Here is an 18321-nt window from a genome sequence, read left to right as displayed (position 1 = left end):
AGTACATCCAGAAGGTTGGAACCTGTAATAGGGAGAGAGCAACTGAGCTAGCTACAGCTACGAGAACAGGAGGAAAAAAAAATAAGGTATGGCATCCTCACAGTCATAGCCTGGCAATGCTTGGTTAGGGACTGTTGTGGAAGCAAAACCAGAAAAGTCCTTTTCCCAACCCAAATTGCTAGTATTAAGAGTAATGTGGTTTAGTGGCTTGGAGGTACCTGGGCTGGGATGAGGGTCAGGAAGAATTGCAGACTGCCTGTGCTTGCAGGTATCGTTGTGGCCTTGGGCAGCCTGAGATGTGAGTCCTACCTCAGTGGAAAAATTTGAAACGCCCCAAACGCAACAACCCAACTCCTAAGCTAGACGAGATATTATTGACCTAACTTGTATAATGATTACAGATACATACAGCCTTCTTTGCTGATAAAAGCTCCCTGTGGCGCCTGAGGGATTCCTCTCCACACAGTGATGGGCTTTGGGTATCCTGGGTCCGTTGCTCTCTTGTCCTCGTTGTATCTCCAATACCTGTCTCCTTTGAAGAAGTAGGTTTTGCCTACAGGCTCCCAGCGCAAAGCCGTGTCAATGCCTTCCCGGGGCAGACAGTTACCCAGCTCCACCAAACTGTGTGGGTATCCTGGCTCTGCTGTCACTTCTTTAAAAACCCAGTATTTATCTCCTGGAGATGAACAAGGACACAAGCAACAAATGAGTATGCCTAATTAGTAGTTAAAGTGATACAAATGCAAAACACCTACGCTGAACCAGAGCATGGTGGTGACTTCTGGGCTTAACTGTATTATGTGAAAAGTTCCTCCTTGGCATTTTAAGCCTGAAACCTTTTGATTTCATTTGACACTCTCTAGCTCTTGTTTTGGGAATGTTAAACAATGCTTTCCCATTCACATTCTCTAGGCCAGTCTTGATTTAAAAGGCTTCTCTCACATCCTGCCTTTGTCAGCTCTCATTCAGGCTGAGGAGTTCTAGGATATTTAATTGTTCCTTGTAGAAGGCCAGTCCATACTTCTTGCTAATTTCCATTGCCTTTCTTAGAGCCTTCTCTAGTTTTAATACATTTTACTGAGCTGAGGGACTGAAGCTGCATGCAGTATATTAGAAGACCACATGTACTTTGCCTCTGTACAGGGGCACGGTGATGCTTTCCAGCTACTCTTCCTTGCTTACAATTTGATTATGTTCAGGAATTGTCACAGCGCAAGGAGCTGATATGGGCCTCACATAAAGATGGCCATATGGACTCTTTAGAGAAAGCACCCATAACACATTTTTCCAGCACCTCGAAAAGATGTGAGCAGATCATGACACAGAAGCTCACATTGCACTGACAGGAAACAATGTGTAGGAAACAGCTGTGTGCCCCTCTTACACTAGAACAAGGACCAGGACTATAAATCAAGTGCCATCTACCTTCCATAAAAGCCACCAACATGCTTTAAGTCAACTAGCCATATTGATGCCTCACTGATCTCATTATGAACAACCTCTTGTTACAGATGTTTAATGGAAGCCTTTGATTAAAGCGCAGTGGCCACAATTAAAGGTCTTCCTCAAGGATACTGACTACATTCTTCCTAGTATTTCCCCAGACTCTTCTGATCAAGGTGTCAAAACCTTCATACCTGTCTAGAAGTGTGGTTTGGGGTTGCCCTGTATCTGGAGAAGCTCCAACACCATGCCACAATATGTTCAAGGAGACAGGCAGGAGCCTCACATTCCCTGAGAAACAGGAACTATTTCTCATTACCTGGTGGAAGCCAATATCTACTGAACTATATTAGCTTTATGCAGAGATTGTCCTGGCAAGGCCAACCCACACTAAGGAATATGTTAAGGATCGGCTATCACACTGGAAGGTGAAAATCAAAGGAGAACTTTTATGTCTGGCTCAGTTGTTAGAAGGACTAACAACCATTAGTAAAAATGCAGCAAGAATATGTAAGAAAAAGACAGGTCTGTGCTAACAGCCTCCCTATTCCATTTATTCTTGTACAGCCCACCTTGCTTACTGGACTAAAATGTTTTAGGGGTGTTGTCACAGCAACTACCATTGCTAGTGCCTCTAGGGTGGAGAAAATGAGCCCTGTGTGACTCAGCTGCATGGCAAATAGTCACCCAAGCACTTCTGCATGTGGATAGAGATTTTTTCAAGACTGCAGTAGGTCCTGTAGCTGAACTTTCAACCCAAGTTGCAACTGACTGACACACTGAACTCCCTTTGTAGCAGACTGTGACCCAGGAGAGCAGATCTGTCCCTGAATACGATGGTATATAGGCTAGCAGTATAGGAGGCCGCGCAGCACCAGTGATCTGCACTGTTCTGCAGCAGTCTGCACTTGGCAAATGAGCAAGGAGAGGCGCTGGTTCTGCTGTGCAATGACACATCTTTTCTGCCTCTTTGATTTGAAATCAAAGCTGATAAGTTGGTTAGTGGAACAGGAAACTGGTTGCTGGAAGTGCCCCCCTGGAAAAGGACAGGGATTCAGTGAACCTGTTTTCACCATCTTAATGCTTTAATTGTGTGATGCGAAGCAGGTGTAGCAGGCTCATACTGAAATATACTGTACCTTTGAAGAAAACAAATTTTCCATCAGACCTCTCGTAGGCTGCATCAATCTTTGCGGGAAGGCCTTTCCAGAACTGCTCAATTTGCATGGGATATCCTTCCTGCACCCGGTTGTTGCGCAGACGCCAGAACCAGCGATCCTGAGAAAATCAGAAAGCTCTTCAGACTGAGTACTTTCATCTTGCGATCTGGCATCAAGCACTACTAATCCATGCCTAAGCCTGTAGCCATTAAAGGCAGAAGTCCTGGTTTGGATGAGAGCTCCAATGCTGCCCAACACCAATTCCAGTGAGGGAAGCACTTCATGAGGGAGATGGCAGCCAAAAGGGTAACAAGATGATTATTGGTACTGTGAAAAAGGGTGGACAGAAGGAGAAGAAAAAGAAGCAGAGGGAAGCAAGTTTACAGTTACAAGTGTAATGACCTCCCAGGAGAGCTGTTGCTCAACTATCTGACCTTAGGACAGCCATACAGTGTATGCCACTTGGTGACTGTGTGAAACACACAACTTCCATAGGCACAAAGGAGTTATTAAATATCCCTGTAGATATAAGATCATTAGTTAAAGCCATAGTGGATGCTCAGGGAAGAGTAAGAGGAGGACAGAGTCTGTGATACTTCTCCAAATACCATCCTGGCCTTCAACAATTTTCAATTCAGACATTTTCTGTGGCTGATGTGTTTTGTGCATTTAATAACCTTCCATATTTCCCACTTCACATTCATACCCAGTGGGCAGAGTGAAAGCTTCGGGTATTTTGGGAGCAGGACCATGGTTTTCCAGATGCAAGGTGATCTAACGTAGGTCTTCGAGCAAAGCCTCTTCTTCCCTGGCTGCACTTTATGAGCAAGGTTGACTCAAAATCCCCAAGAGCTGCAAGTATGTTGAGTATTCCCTGAAGCCCAGGGTTTGGTGTATGCTATCTCTGGAGGCCATGAGGCTTAATCCCTGTCTGTTACTAGCATTGCTTTCTGTCTTTAAGGGTGGCTTCTCTCTCAGATTAATGGTCTCCAAATTTTCTGCCAATGTGTCCAGTTCACAGAATCATAGAATCATAGAATATCCCAAGTTGGAAGGGACCCATAAGGATCATTGAGTCCAACCCCTGGCACCACACAGGTCTACCCAAAAATTCAGACCATGTGACTAAGTGCACAGTCCAAACGCTTCTTAAACTCCAACAGGCTTGGTGCAGTGACTACTTCCCTGGGGAGCATGTTCCAGTGTGCAACAACCCTCTCAGTGAAGAACCTCTTCCTGATGTCTAGCGTAAACCTCCCCTGCCTCAGCTTGACACCATTCCCGCGGGTCCTATCACTGGTCACTAAAGAGAATAGATTGGTGCCTTCCCCTCCAATCGCCCTCGTGAGGAAGCTGTAGACCGCGATGAGGTCTCCCCTCAGCCTCCTCTTTTCCAGGCTGAGCACGCCAAGTGACCTCAGCTGGTCCTCATATGTCTTCCCCTCTAGGCCATTCACCATCTTTATAGCCCTTCTCTGGACACTCTCCAACAGTTTCACATCCTTTTTGTACTGTGGTGCCCAAATATCCACACAGTACTCAAGGTGAGGCTGCACCAGCACAGAGCAGAGTGGGACAATCACTTCCCTCGACCACCTAGCAATGCCATGCTTGATGCACCCCAGGATACGGTTGGCCCTCCTGGCTGCCAGGGCACACTGCTGGCTCATATTCAACTTGCTGTCAACCACAACCCCCAGATCCCTCTCTGCGGGGCTGCTCTCCAGCGTCTCGTCACCCAGTCTGTACATATAGCCAGGGTTGCCCCGTCCCAGGTGCAGGACCCAGCACTTGCTCTTGTTAAACTTCATGCGGTTGGTGATCGCTCAGCTCTCCAATCTGTCCAGATCTCTCTGCAAGGCCTTTCCACCCTCAGCCGAGTCCACAACTCTGTTCAGTGTCATTGGCAAATTTGCTCAAAACACCTTCTAGTTCTACATCTGAATCGTTTATAAAAACATTGAACAGGACTGGCCCTAAAATGGAGCCTTGGGGGACCCCACTAGTGACCATCCGCCAGCCTGATGTGGCCCCATTTACCACAACCCTTTGAGCCCTACCCATCAGCCAATTGCTCACCCATCGTATGACATTTTTGTTTAGCTGTATGCTGGACATTTTGTCCAGTAGGATCCTATGGGAAACTGTGTCACAAGCTTTACTGAAATCCAAAAGGATCACATCAGCTGGTTTCCCTTGATCAACTGGTTTCCCTTGATTGACTAGATGGGTGATCTTATCATAAAAGGAAACCAAATTTGTTAGGCAGGACCTAACCCTCGTGAAACCATGTTGGCTGGGACCAATGACTGCATTGTCCCCCAACTGCGCTTCAGGAACTTCAAGGATCAACTTCTCCATAATTTTACCAGGCACTGATGAGTTCACTTTTTGGTGAACAGACACCAAATTCTGTTTAGTCCGTAAATCCCATTAGGCATCATTTCAAAATATTACAAAGCCAGTCTGCTTACAGTTCCTTCTAATGTTACTCATTTATCAGCCTCAGAGGAACAGAGCTACCTTTAGAGACATTTCAAATGTAATGGTAACTACCTTATACTTTTATTCATCTTTTCCAGTAATGAAACTAAAGAAAGCCATCCATGAGATAAGCAAGAATTTTTAGTACCTTGAAAACAAACATTTCTCCTCTAAAGAGAGCCACAGTGTTAAAGTTGCCATCACAGATGTTCGGTTTCATGCCAGGAGGAGATGGCCTGTCACCTAGAGGAGGACTAGGAGGTCGTGGCTGTCTCTCGTGTTTTCTTTCCGAAGTCGAGTGAATTCTGCGAACAGGAAGAGTCGGTAAAGGCCTGGTTGGCTCCAAGGGCTCAACAGGAGGACCTAGAATTGAAAAGAAAAATGATTAGTGAAGTGGGCAGTTTTGGACTTTCTGTGCTTTCCTCAGGTTTTAAAAGGCAACAGGCTGGATGAAGTGTGTTGCGAGGAACGTATATATTCTTTATGAACTATATACACATAAGAGATCATTCCCTAGAAATGGGAAGCAGAACAAGATGTATACACACATGAAAGAGGTCTCAAAACAAACAAGGGATAAGAACTGAAGAAGAGACAGTATGTTTTTGTAGGTCTTTCCAAGGAAGCTGTAGATAAAAGGAGGATGCACACCAATCACATTCCCAAATGAAATTAAACGTAATAGCCATTGAACCGAAATGTTTATTAGTCCATAACAACAACAACCAGAAAAAAGTTATACTGAAGATACTGCTGCAAACTAAGGGAAACTGCAGAGGAATTTAGAAATTAGAAGGCAATTACTTTATCGCAGATTAGTCACTAATCTTCCTCTTCAGAACACCATAGGAACTCCAACGAACAACCGTGATAAGGGCCTTTGCTCTCATTCTGTCATTCAGATGATGCCCGCCCCCCCCCACAAGCACAGCTCTTCCCCTTGATCCTTACCCAGATTATTCTGTGGATCTTACAGGGCTGCAAGAATGTAAAGAACTATAATAAATATAAGCAGCTGAGACTTGGAGCGAAGGTCTGCTTTTGAAATGACTGTCCCACAGGAAAATTTCATTAACAGTGATAGAATCTGGTCCATACCTAATTAAGAAAATCATGGTAAGATTTCTTGTTGCTTCTCAGAGACAGCCCCAAGTTAGCATGACAAAAGGCTACAAGAAGCAAGAGATTTGGCAAGTTTTACATTTGATGTAATCGAATAGGATTTGATTTGATTGTTTATTGACATGGATTATGGTTTCCATCTCTTTCTGAAAAGTGATTTTTAAGCAGCTATGTAAAGAGATTGCAGTAAAAAAACTTCCATCACCAGGCAGAACAGGGACTGACTGCTATCAGTCTCACTGTCTTAGGGGTTCAAGCACTGATGTGCTTCACATCAGCCATATTATTGTACTGGGTGAGGCTTGTCCTCACAGGCCACTGCAAGAATGAGCATCTTGCCCAAAGCCAGAGAAGGAATCTACTAGTAAGGATTTAGATACTCATGGAGGCTACGCACCTGTGGGATCAGAACAGTTTTGCAGATGAACATTCTGAACTATGGTGCCTAAAATGATAGTTGGGTCTCCAAGCTCACATATCAACTTAGATCTTAAATGTTACATTTTCAAAGGGTTCCTATAATGAACGAGTGCTTAACATGTCCTAGAAGGGTGACTGGGTCAGTGAAAATCATCACAGATAGTGACAAAGAAGTCATCAGAGAAAGTCATCACATTTAATTGTTATTAAGGTTCTAACAAGAATTATGTCCATAGGTTTCACGGATGTTGTGTTCGGAAAGTGCCACTCAGATAGTATAGTCCAACTTCCTGCCTAATTAGGCCAGAAACCTCCAGCTGCAAATCCTGTGACAAGTCTAGTGTTTTTGGTGCAGCTACAGCATATTATCCAGGAAGAGACATCTCATTTGGGCTTCAAGTCTTCAAACTTTACAAACTTCAAGATATTACATAAAATATGTAATGCACAAATTGTTCCAGTCATTAAGCCCTGTCACTTCTGAAATCTGTCTGACCTACTGTCTGAATTTGTGCAGGTTTAGATTTGGTATTTTTTTTTTCCTTTTCTATCTCTAGTCTCTCAACATTTTAGCGTTTATAGATCTTGATAAGGATGAACTTTAAAGTTCCCTTAATGAGCTAAATGGACCGATTCCATCTGTTGCTACAATGTCTTTTGGTTTTGAGATCTTGAAACTTAAGTCTTTCAGCTATTTTATAAAGTGTTGCAAATGGATAACTGTATTTCTGTAAGATGACTTGTCCTTACCATGTGGTATTTTGTGCTATCTCTAATTTTTAATAACAATTGTTTTTATTTACTTTTACTCCAGAACTATGATAAAAGACATTGAATATTGTTCATGGAAACTCTTTAGATGAGGATTCTCTGTGTAAAATTATTCCTGGAAAGCTGTCAGATAATTTGCCTACATTAAATGAATAAAAATATTACACTGTTACCTTATATTTCTCATTCTCCTCCATTCTTAGCTGGTCAGTGCCCAGTATCTTAGCAGGCCATAAAGTTCTCTTAAATCAAGTTCCCAAACTGTGATACTGCTATTGCTGATGATCTGTGAATTTTTCCCCAACTGGTATGCAGCAAAGATTTCCAGGTACTGCCTGTCATAGGAGCCAACAGGATTAGCGCCTCCCCCTCTTGTTGGATGGGTCAGTATGGGTGCATCTACACTAGTGTTTCCAATGAGCTCAGGTGTGTGCTTTTGAAGAGAATTTCTCAATCATTTTCAATATCTGTGCCTTCGTTCACATCAAAACGCATTAAATAAATTATTTTTGGATGAAGCTGAATTTGAAAAACGCATTTCAGGAGCACATCTAGGATACTGCAGCTGCAAATGGGCATCACAGGGAAAGGCTAGAGATAATCCACAGTAACCCCATTCCCCCAGATGCTTACAGAGTAAGTGTCAAGTCCTCAGCACTCTATAACACCATCCCTAAATAACTGCTGCATCTACAGATGTGCTAGTATTTTTCTTGCTAACAGCCATAGATGTTGTTTGCTAATACAGCCATAGGCAACGTATTGTCATGTGAAGTATGTGCAAAAGCAACTCCTGCAATGAGCTACACACTAGCTGGCACTTCTGATTTAGGCTGGAAAGCTCATGGAAGTAGGACTGAGTTGGTACAGTGGGACATGCTGCCAGAGGAAGGGATGGGAATGCGGAAAGGTCCCAGGCTGATCTTATACACTGAAGGCCAGAGTTCTGGTTTGTTCAGCAGTGACATGGGAACACGGTCTTCAGCTCTTGCTTTGACAAATTAAATGGGCCAAGAAACTGGAGGCCTGTTTTGTCTGCCCAAATATGTTGCAAAATCTCGTTTGGATTCCTGTGCCAGCAGACTGCTGCAAAGTTCACCTTTCTAAACGAGATTGCAACATGTTGCTACAATAGCGCAACAGAGGTGTAGTTATTTGTTCCCCGCTCTGCAAGAGGCTAACGTGCTGACCAAATCAAAGATGCATTTCTGTTGCCATGTATGGATCAGAAAAGCTTCTTTGGTTGCCAGTTTAATTGATATGGTGGAGCATTTTCATAAGACACCTATTCGGTAGTTTGTGGAGGACCACCAACTGTTTCAGCACAAAGTCTACACCTGGAAAGATCCCTGTATTTTAAGAAGCAGCTAGAAGTAAATCCACAGCATGACTGTAGGGAGGGCTCCAAGCAGTACTGTTGCCTTTAAACAGGGTGAGATGGGCAGCAGTCTGCAATGCAGAGAGGAACACCTGCTGCCAGAGGGAATTGTCTGGGAGGGACCCAAGAAGTCACTGTGTTATGTATGTGTGTGCTGGATTGCGAATGCCAAGTCTGGGCTGTTCTGCTTTTCAGACACAGCAAATGGACAGAAATGCTGAAATCAACAGCCACTCTGGATTTCCAGAAATAATAAGCCACACTTATAATAATAAATAAAAATAATAATAATATTATCCACACTTACAACAACCCACACTTTGAGAGAAGAGAGCAAGAATACAGTTTTATAGAGATGACTGTAATAAGATGAGGAGATGAAAATATTTTAAAACTCTCTTTCAAAGCAAAAAAGGCTGAGACAGGAATAGCATCTAAAGACACTAATGTTAAATGTGTCTGACAGGTCAAAAAGACACACAAGCTGATATATGGTGCAGAATAGGGACTATAGTGTTGTAATCATGTACTATAAATTTAATGTCTCATCAATCATTGGAGGTATTCAAGATTCAGTGAATTAACGATACAGTTGTTTGTTTTTTTTACGGCATGTAAATCCTGTTTACAGAGATAATTAAAAAAAACACAACAAAACAGTCTGTTTTTAGATGAGTATCTCTAAATTGTCAGAACAGCTGAATTGTCATGGAAAGAATCAAAACCATAACAAAACAGAGCATTAATGAAATGGATTAAAACTATACGAGTACAGGCAACTCTGCAAAATCAGGCAATTTGGGAATGGGATATTCTGGTTCAGCATACAGACTAGCGATAGGTACTGTGACAGGCAGAAAGGCAGCAAGACAGGATGGTGGAGCAGCACTGGGAAAAATTGCCCAAAGATGTTGGTGGACTCTCCAGCCTGAAGGCTTTCAGGGCTCACTAGAGAAAGCCATGAATGGAGTCAAGTAGTGTTGGCAAAAGTCTGCTGCAGGTGGGAGTTCCAACTAGAGACACAGGAGAACCCTTCCAGCCCAAATGCTTTCTATACCACTACAAAAAAGACCAACAGTGTAAGTGACAGAGGAAATAAAACTGCTTCATTTCCTAGAGTAAAGAGAGCTGTGTAAGAACGAAATAGCAATGTGCACAATGAGAGGGGACAAGGGGATGTGCAGTGCAGAGAGAAGCTGTGGACTCCAGCTTCAGCAGTTTCAAAGATCTGCAGGGTATACCTGCTGCTGGACACCCGGTAGCTGTATTTGTGACTGCAGCTAGTAAAAACAATCCCTTTCTTGTTTCACAGATTTACTGCATCAGGAAGGACTAAGAAACCATCTTGTGTCATCTACTGTGTAGCATGTATCCATACTTCATTCATGTTCAAACTATGCTAGTTTTTAAGCATATTTAATATTAAAAAGAGAGAAAACCAGAAATGAAAAGCTCACTGCAATTTTTAGTAAAACTGTTCCAGCCAAAAGGTACCCCAGGAATTAAAAGTACTGCCTTTCATTTACAGCTGGGGTTTGGAGAACTTGAATTGGTTCATCTTTCCCAAGGAACGCGAGAGGCCGTTCTTGTAGTTTGGTTTTCTGAGCAGGTGCTTGGCCTTGATCCACAATCACTGACTGCTGCCACACCTAACTTCAAGGTGGCAGGCCCAGGGGTGGCATCCCTGGGCTTCGGTTCTCTTCTCCCTAAACAAGGGATAAGATGAGTGAGATGCCCCACTTAGATGCTTTAAAGGCAGGTCTCTGGAGTACAGAATGTGGCTGGGCAAAAGGATGGCTTGAGGGCCTTCCCATGGGGATGAAGGTTTACATGGGGTGCTTTTTCTTTTACACCAAGGGCTCAGATTCACAAGCGAGGACCACTCGTACACCAGGCTACAGCCTACCCTACCCGTGCTGCAGGACAGCAGTCACATTCAACTCTCTAAGGCTTATGTGCCGAAAGTCACAGTCTTCTGTAGTGAAGAAGGAAGTTAAAATAGCACCTGAGACTCTTAAAGGCTTTAATTAATCCTAAGATGCGACTGAAATTTGGTCTACAGTTAGGGGGATGGAAAGCAGTAGCACAGCCTGCCCATTGCTGAAGAAAGATGCTCTCTTGTAAGATATGAGCCACTTTTGGAGCCCAACCTGGCACAAAAGCAGAATGAATAGACCCTATATAGTTTGCCAATCATCACTATTACATTTGTGTCATGACTGTAACCTACCTTCAAAATAGACGGCTAAGGGCAGGATGTAACAGCGTTATGAGCAGCAGAGATGACCATGAACAGAGTTACTTAACAAATGCTGGCACCTTGGTATTTATTATGGAAACTGATTACGCCCACCCTTGATATGACTAACTAGGCAGTATTGCACACAAATCACAGCCTCTATCACTACATTTCCAAGCAACTTCAGAGAATCAGTCAGAGCAAATCTCATTGAGAGAAAATTAAGTGAGAGGCTGTTGCTTGGGTCTGCAATTGAGCCTGAACCTGGTCATTGGGTCTGCACCTAGTTATTGTGTGTGATTCCAGCACCAGGGCCAAACCCTCCCCTGGGGCTGACCCTACAGCCACTCCCACACAAGAAGCAGGCAAGAAACCCCCTGGAGCCAGAAACTCTGCTCTGCAGGGAGGCACCTTGCTGGGAGTTTACAGACACTGTGTGGAGAAGAAGACTTTCTTCCTCTCTATCACAACCAAGGCAAAAAAAAAAGTCAGAAAGCTTTTGGGTCACAGCAGATCACCTTCGGAGTGTGACTTCCGCCACTGGCACTTAGCCTCCTCCCTTCATGCTTCCTCTGTCGCAGACCATCTGAATACCAAGGTGACCTGTGAAGATAACACAGAGAGAGGAGGCATTTAGGAGCCACTGTGTCGATAGTTGAGGACAAAATATAATTGTACTGTCCTCCCGGCTATTGACAGAGTGTTCCCTCAACTGCACAACACCCGCCTGGAGGCATCCTGCACGGCTTGGCATCCATCAGGGCCAGCTCTGCGTGAGCCAAGCGGCTCTCCAAGCCTGCCAGTGCAGAGGACATCCTTTGTTTCAGGTCAGGGGAGAGAACAATCCACCTGCAAACAAAGGTACTTCTTTATTCTCTTAATATTCACTCCAGGAATAAGACTACCAACAGGACTACAGCCAGGAAGTTAGGCTTTTGAATAAAATACAGGGAACTTAGGGTTGTAAAACAGTGAGGTACATGTTTTTTCAGGACTTAGCCATCTATGCAGGTACAAAGGAAAGGCTCTTCAGGTGAAAATCAAAATGTATGATCCAAAGGAGCCTGGGAGAGTGAGAGAAACACACTGGGATGCTCTGCAGACCCCACAGCAGTGGAGAGAGGTCCCTGATCATATTAAATGTGCTAGTTGCCAATGAGCTATCTCAGGGAGGAGAGATGGTCCACCCACAACAGCTCAGCACTCAGGAAGGACTCACTTCCCTTGCTCTCCTAGTAATCCTGTCCATAGAGCTCTTTGATCTTCTGAAGTTAAATTTCAGCAGTTAAAGGGAACTGGATAATTTCAGCTAGTTTGGCTATCTTCGGTAAAGTGCACTACAGTCTGCAGAACAAGCCCCAGCACTCACAGTGTACCCAGCAGCTGGGCAGCTGGGTCCTTGTGAGCATCACTAGGTGGCAGGAAGGGTTTCTCACGCCCTTTCTGCAGACATCCTTTGAATGACCGACTGATACCCAGGTAGGTGACAGAGCACTTGCCTGGAAGACAGGAGTCCATGGCTGAAATCCTTGCTCTAAACAAAAAGAAATGCTTTCCTGGGCTCTGTAACAAGGTGATTCACCTTGCATTTGAGTTCTCTGCTTTGGGGTCAATAAAAGTGGGTCCAAAATTCCTGGGCTGACCTTAGGCAGAAGAAGGATGAGAGTTTAGGGCTCTGCAAGATGCTCCAGATGTGGTGCCTGCAGCCCAGTTTCCCTCTGGAAAAAAAACAAACATTAAGAAGCCTGACATTCACTCCACTTCAAAACAAAGCATTTTTTTGTACTCAGAAAAATCTGTAGGATGAAAGAAGTTTTTCCTGCCCAGCCATACCATAAAGCAGTGTTCCTCCTTTAGCTGAGAAAGCTCCTAAGAAGGGTGAGCTCCCCGCTTTGCCAGGGGACAGCTAGTCAGTGTGGGCCAGCTCCCTCCTCTCAAGCCCAAGGTGTGCAGCTCCAGGGCCAGCGTGATTGCGGATGAGTCCCTGCATCATGGCTGAGACCTCCATGGGTCATGTGGGCCTCATGGATACCACAGGGGACCAGGTGGTTACTCCCTGCCTGCATTTTGGAAGAATGGGAATGGAGACCTGGTGTATAGCAGGTGAGACTCAGTGGATGCACCAGAGGTGGAATCCGATGTTTTGTTCTGGATCCAACAGAGTCGCTAGAAAGAAGGAAAGGTGAACATGAAGGGAAGCAACAGAGGGAGAGAATCTGGTACTTCTGTAGCATGCCAGAGATGTGTAAGCATGACAGATCTTTTCAGTTCTCTTATTGACAAATGCTGTCCTTCTCCTGCCCTCTGTGGAGCACGGATCTAAAAGTCCCAGATCTGGGAGCATCCTCTAGCACTTTGTGTTGTTTCAGGGATGCTAGAAGAACACAAGTGGGGCTGTAGAAAGGCTGATGGTAGTATAGGAAACCCCTAAGTCCTCAAAGAGATGCTCATTTCAATTGCTTTTCTGGGTGCTGCTGCTGCATAAGTACACGGGATGGAGGGTCACTGGGAAGGAGGATACAGTTTGTTTCTATTCTCTGCACTCAACAGAGTGCAAGAGTGCAAGGAGACAGGATTAATCATACCATCAAAAAAAAGAAAAAGAGAGAGAAAATAAAAGCAGCACTATTATTTCTACCATTACCAGTCAGTCTTCCAGCACAGATAACACAGGGAGAGATAATACTACCAGCTGATCAGCTGCATGCCTTAGTTCTTTTATGACACAGTGAAAAAAAAACTGTTTATCTTCTTTGCTTTGAAAGAAAATAGTATTGTCAGTTTGCCAATGAAGTGGAGAGATGGTAACAGGTTTTCAAAGGAATACTGAGATGAATATTTTTGGAAACCTCTGTACTACTGTCCTGAGGACTAGTACCTTAGTACAAGCAGAACACCTCACAACAGTTGATCTCATTGGTGGCATCTGTGTGGCCTTTGACGTTTCTGAAGCCCACACTGCTGGGACTCCAGGGCTCGCAGTGCATTTGGATTTTGGGAACTGTGTGACCTTGGGCTCACCTGTAAGATAGCGTGCAGTCTGCTTCCAACTCACCTGGACCTTACCACCTTTGTCCCTGCCACTGCTCATCCACCTGCTCACCAAGCACAGAAACTCACCTTCTTTGCCCCTGCAAAGCAGAAGCTCTAGATGGAATGAGCAGTCACAGGGAGAATCACTCTGTCCTCAAGAGCTGGGATCTCTCAGAGCAGGTACTTCATTTCTGCATGTGAAAATTACCCTTCCAAATTCTGTCTTCTGGTACTTGTCCTTCAGGAGATGAACATCCATCACAGTGCTGCAGAGGACTGTCATTATTGATCATTTGGCATGGGGAGATATACTATAGGCATGCAAATCCATCACGCACAACATGCTTCTCTGTCTCACAATCACTAAAATCATCTAAAATCATCAATCATAGGGGTCATTGGTGTTACTCCATACTCTTACCACCTGCAGAGGCCATTATCAGAAAATGGTCATAATACGAATGTTTCTAGATCCTGCATGACAGCAAAGCTTGCTCTGATGGTCCTGCTCACAATGCAGTGTTGCCGCATGGAGCTTAGAGCCTTTTGCAACAGGTCTTTCTGCTGTTTCATCACAAGCCATCTCACACGTAAATGTAGGTTATATAGATCTAGGATTGCTCTATGGGAAGCCATTGGGAAAAAGGTGAGTTAAGTTGTGAAACCTATGCTTGCTGCATAGGAGTAAAGGGACCAGAAGAAGGTGCTACTTGCTCAGGATCTGCTGATCATCTATACCTGGATGTCAGAGGTGGCACTGTCCAGTGGTGATTAATCTGTTCCTTGGACAGCCACTGGCAGGGTTTTCACTATCAACCTAGACTTCAGCCCTCATGGGATGCAGCACATGCACTGACTAGGAGATCTTCTCTTGGGCTGTGGAAAAAATGTGTGAGGCTAACGTCCTCAGCAGGACTTGGGAGCACTGAGATCCTTGAACTTGTCTCCAGGCTTAATGATTTGGTCTGTCTTTGAGTGGACAGCAGACCATTCCTTTGTGACCTTAGGCTTCAGAAAGCCCTTGAAGGTAATGGCCTGGTTTACCACCTTCAAGTATCCATATAGATATGAGTTTTTTCTGCACCTCATGTTGACCTCTCTGTACCCCAGGCATGGTGTTAGGAGGGTCACTCCTAATATGAGAGGCTGCTTCACAGCCCACTGCAAAACGGTGCTTAAAGCAGGACATGAAGAACAGAAGAAACAGTGTTGAAAGATGATCAGTTCAGGTTATGTGGCAATGCTATGGCTGAGTATGCCTCCTCTCTCCATCTGCATGGTATCTGCATGCAGCCCTGACTTCAACGCTAGAACATGTAAAAGAGGCAGTCAACTTAACTGAATATCCAAAGGACCTACGCACTAGTATTATTTGCGGTTTAATTCCTTCCTGGCCATGCCACTCATAACACAGGCACAAAAGTACAGTGGGAGATATCTTTCTGAAAAAGACATACAAAGAACAGTCATGGCATTTCCCTTTTTTTGTCAAGGCACAAGCTTCAAAAAGCACCTGTTAGAAGATGGAAGTCCTGCTGACTTGTTTTACAGCCCACTCTGTCACACATGGTGAGCTGGTGCCCCTTTCATTAGCTCATAAATGGAAATAACATTTTAAACATTGACCTTATACCAACCAGAGCAAAGCACAAATCAGATTTCCTATCACCTGCTGTCTCTCTAGGTGAGTTTTGAAATAAATCCATCAGAAAATAACTTAATCATGCAACAAATCATTGTATGAGAGACTTAGACATATACTTTTCTAATGGATAGAAAATAGAGATACAACATAAAAACACATTTGAAGTGCATCATTGTCAAAAGAAGACAAAGTGAACTTAAATTTCAGTAGAGCCTTGTTCTTTGTTCTAGCAAATTCAGTCGAATGACAAATTGGAGATTTTAGTTGAATTTATTTTTTAAAAAAAGGGTGCTATATGCAATGCACTAGCTCTATGACTTATTGACTTTTGACTTATGACTTTTGCATAGCATGCTCCTACATAATATGTATTGAGCACATGCTGCTGCTCTGTAGAAAATGTCAAAGCATCACATTGTCAAGTGTCAAAGCAGGACATTTTGGTTTTTGGATAGGTGCTTGATAGATGAGCTTTTGGCATCCCCAAGGCAAGATGAGGCAGATTGGCATTGTGGAAATAAAGCACATTAGTTGAATGTTCCTGCTAAAGCTACGAAGAAAGATATTTCAGCAGGCCCTTCTCAGTTCTAAGGCACTCCGATGAAAGGATTTGTTCTCATATCTCCTGTTCCAGGGAGAAACATAAACCTGCATCTTCCATCTTTTCTTTGTGACCCATAAGAGTAAGACCTAGACTTAAACTAATCTGTAGTTTCCAGATCAGAACTCTGTGCTAAGGGCACAGAGCACTCTGTGCTAAGAGCTCTGTGCTCTGTGCTATCTCTTGCTGGAGAAGCAAAGATCCTAATGTAGAAGCTGCTCCTTTTTCTCCCTGCAGGGCTAGGTATCTCTACAACTAGCAACACCAACCCCAATGCACTTCAGTTCACAGACCTCAGAGATAAGCCTTTCATGATTTCATGATAGTCAACAAACTCATTCCTGATTACTACTTGCACCAGATAGTAATTCATTCATAGTGTTTTTTTCAACATGAGTTTGAATTTTAAGCATATATTGCATAAGGAGAATCTTAAACTTAGTTGTTGGCTAAGGTTTAATGTCACTAGGTAAGTGAAAACTAATTTGAAGTCTAGTGGTGCCATTAAGCCATGGGGAGTACAGTGCTGAGCTCTTTGCTCCATTACAGCTACGCGCAAGAGGCCATGCAGTGCTCTCACAAACTGTTGGCCCCCAAAGGACACTAATAGGCCTTACTGGCCTTGACCAGCCTCATCCATGATCTCCAGGCCCACCCTATCCATGGGCTCAGGAACCCCATTGCAGCCCAGCCCTGGGCACTGGGGCCCTGCCTGAGCTGTACTGATATTGGCTTGAACCACAAATGTGGAAGAAATATGGCTGTCAATTCCTCATCTGTTTCCTTTCCAAAAAGGTATCTGAAAATAGAGAAACCAGTCATATTTTCTTGATTGCACTTTCATTGTCAGATATGAAGTTTTTTTTCCCCCTTTCTAATTCACAGGAAGTAAATCAGTATTTCAAAATAGAAACAGCATAGTGACATTATAGCAGCTTTCAGAAATGAAAGCTTAGGTATAATATTTAATGAAGCTTTAATGCCTGCTACCCCAGCACTTTATTTCAAAACCATGCAGAGCCTACTCACCCAGAGTATCTGTGTACATAGTGTGTGTAAGTATGCATAATTAAATGATACCTCGACAATTGCCATACAACTTCATCCTGTTAATGAACACTGAAGAGAAATCTTCAGTTGCACTAATGGAAAGAGCCAGCTCCCCCTGGGTGTACTTCAAGCCATCTTATTTTAAATGGTGGATTTTACTTGAATATCTGCCTTACAGAGAGGATGAACTGCACTCATACAAATGCTTGTTTTTTCCCACTGCCTAGACAAGAGTCAGGGAAACTAGTCCAGACAGAGACATGGCCTTATGTCTACATTTGGACAAATGAATCTCATTCCAGTCACAAAAAAAAACCACATAACAAAACAACAAACAAACAAAAAAACAGACTAAAACAATTGACATACAGTTTAGATCTCTGAAGTCTCTCTGTACTTCTCTAGAGTCTTACAGGTACAAATTCTATTAGCAGCAATTTAAAATTCATTGGCAGATTATTCATGTAAAGGCTGACTAGTATTGGGTCTGCTGCTGACCCCAGCAGCAATCCCTTAGAAACACCAGCTTTCTGTGATGATTTCCCACTGACAACCATCTAACAAGTTTTCTTTTTTTTTTTCTTTTTCCTATGTCTAATTCATATAATATCTGCTCTAATGGTACTGGGAGCTAGTATTTTACTCCAGATGTTATACAGCTCTGAATATTGCATAGCTACATAAGGTAAATGTAAGGATAAACCTGTACTTTCCTCAAAGAAAGAAATCAGGCATGTTTGACAAAGCATTGTCCACAAACTACCATGGACTACATCAGATTCAGCGCCTCACAGCCTCACAGCGAGCATGTTCTAGCTCAGCCTGCCCTCAACAGAGGCTCCTCAAACCTGCATCTCCCCGTTCCCAGTTTCCTCCAGCCAACCCGCCCTGAAATCCCTGTCCTCATACCCTGATATCCATGACCCTATCACATGGTGCCATAACATCCCCTACCCCTTGGCTTTTTCCCATAAT

The 18321-nt window shown here is 43.7% G+C and overlaps 1 protein-coding gene across 1 annotated transcript in view; it reads right to left on the bottom strand.

Annotated features, from left to right (window-relative positions):
* MMP24 (matrix metallopeptidase 24) overlaps positions 1-18321 on the bottom strand; it is a 51162-nt gene that overhangs the window by 4379 nt on the left and 28462 nt on the right. The window contains exons 6-8 of the mRNA XM_035548288.2: positions 5236-5450; positions 2583-2721; positions 410-676 (exon numbers count right to left, since the gene is read on the bottom strand). Coding sequence (XP_035404181.1) covers positions 410-676; positions 2583-2721; positions 5236-5450 — 621 coding nt within the window. The remainder of the gene's footprint in view (positions 1-409; positions 677-2582; positions 2722-5235; positions 5451-18321) is intronic.

The sequence above is a fragment of the Cygnus atratus genome, chromosome 16 (assembly GCF_013377495.2).
Source record: "Cygnus atratus isolate AKBS03 ecotype Queensland, Australia chromosome 16, CAtr_DNAZoo_HiC_assembly, whole genome shotgun sequence".
In the NCBI taxonomy this organism is placed as follows: Eukaryota; Metazoa; Chordata; class Aves; order Anseriformes; family Anatidae; genus Cygnus; species Cygnus atratus.
This window is presented reverse-complemented; position numbering and strand designations above follow the sequence as displayed.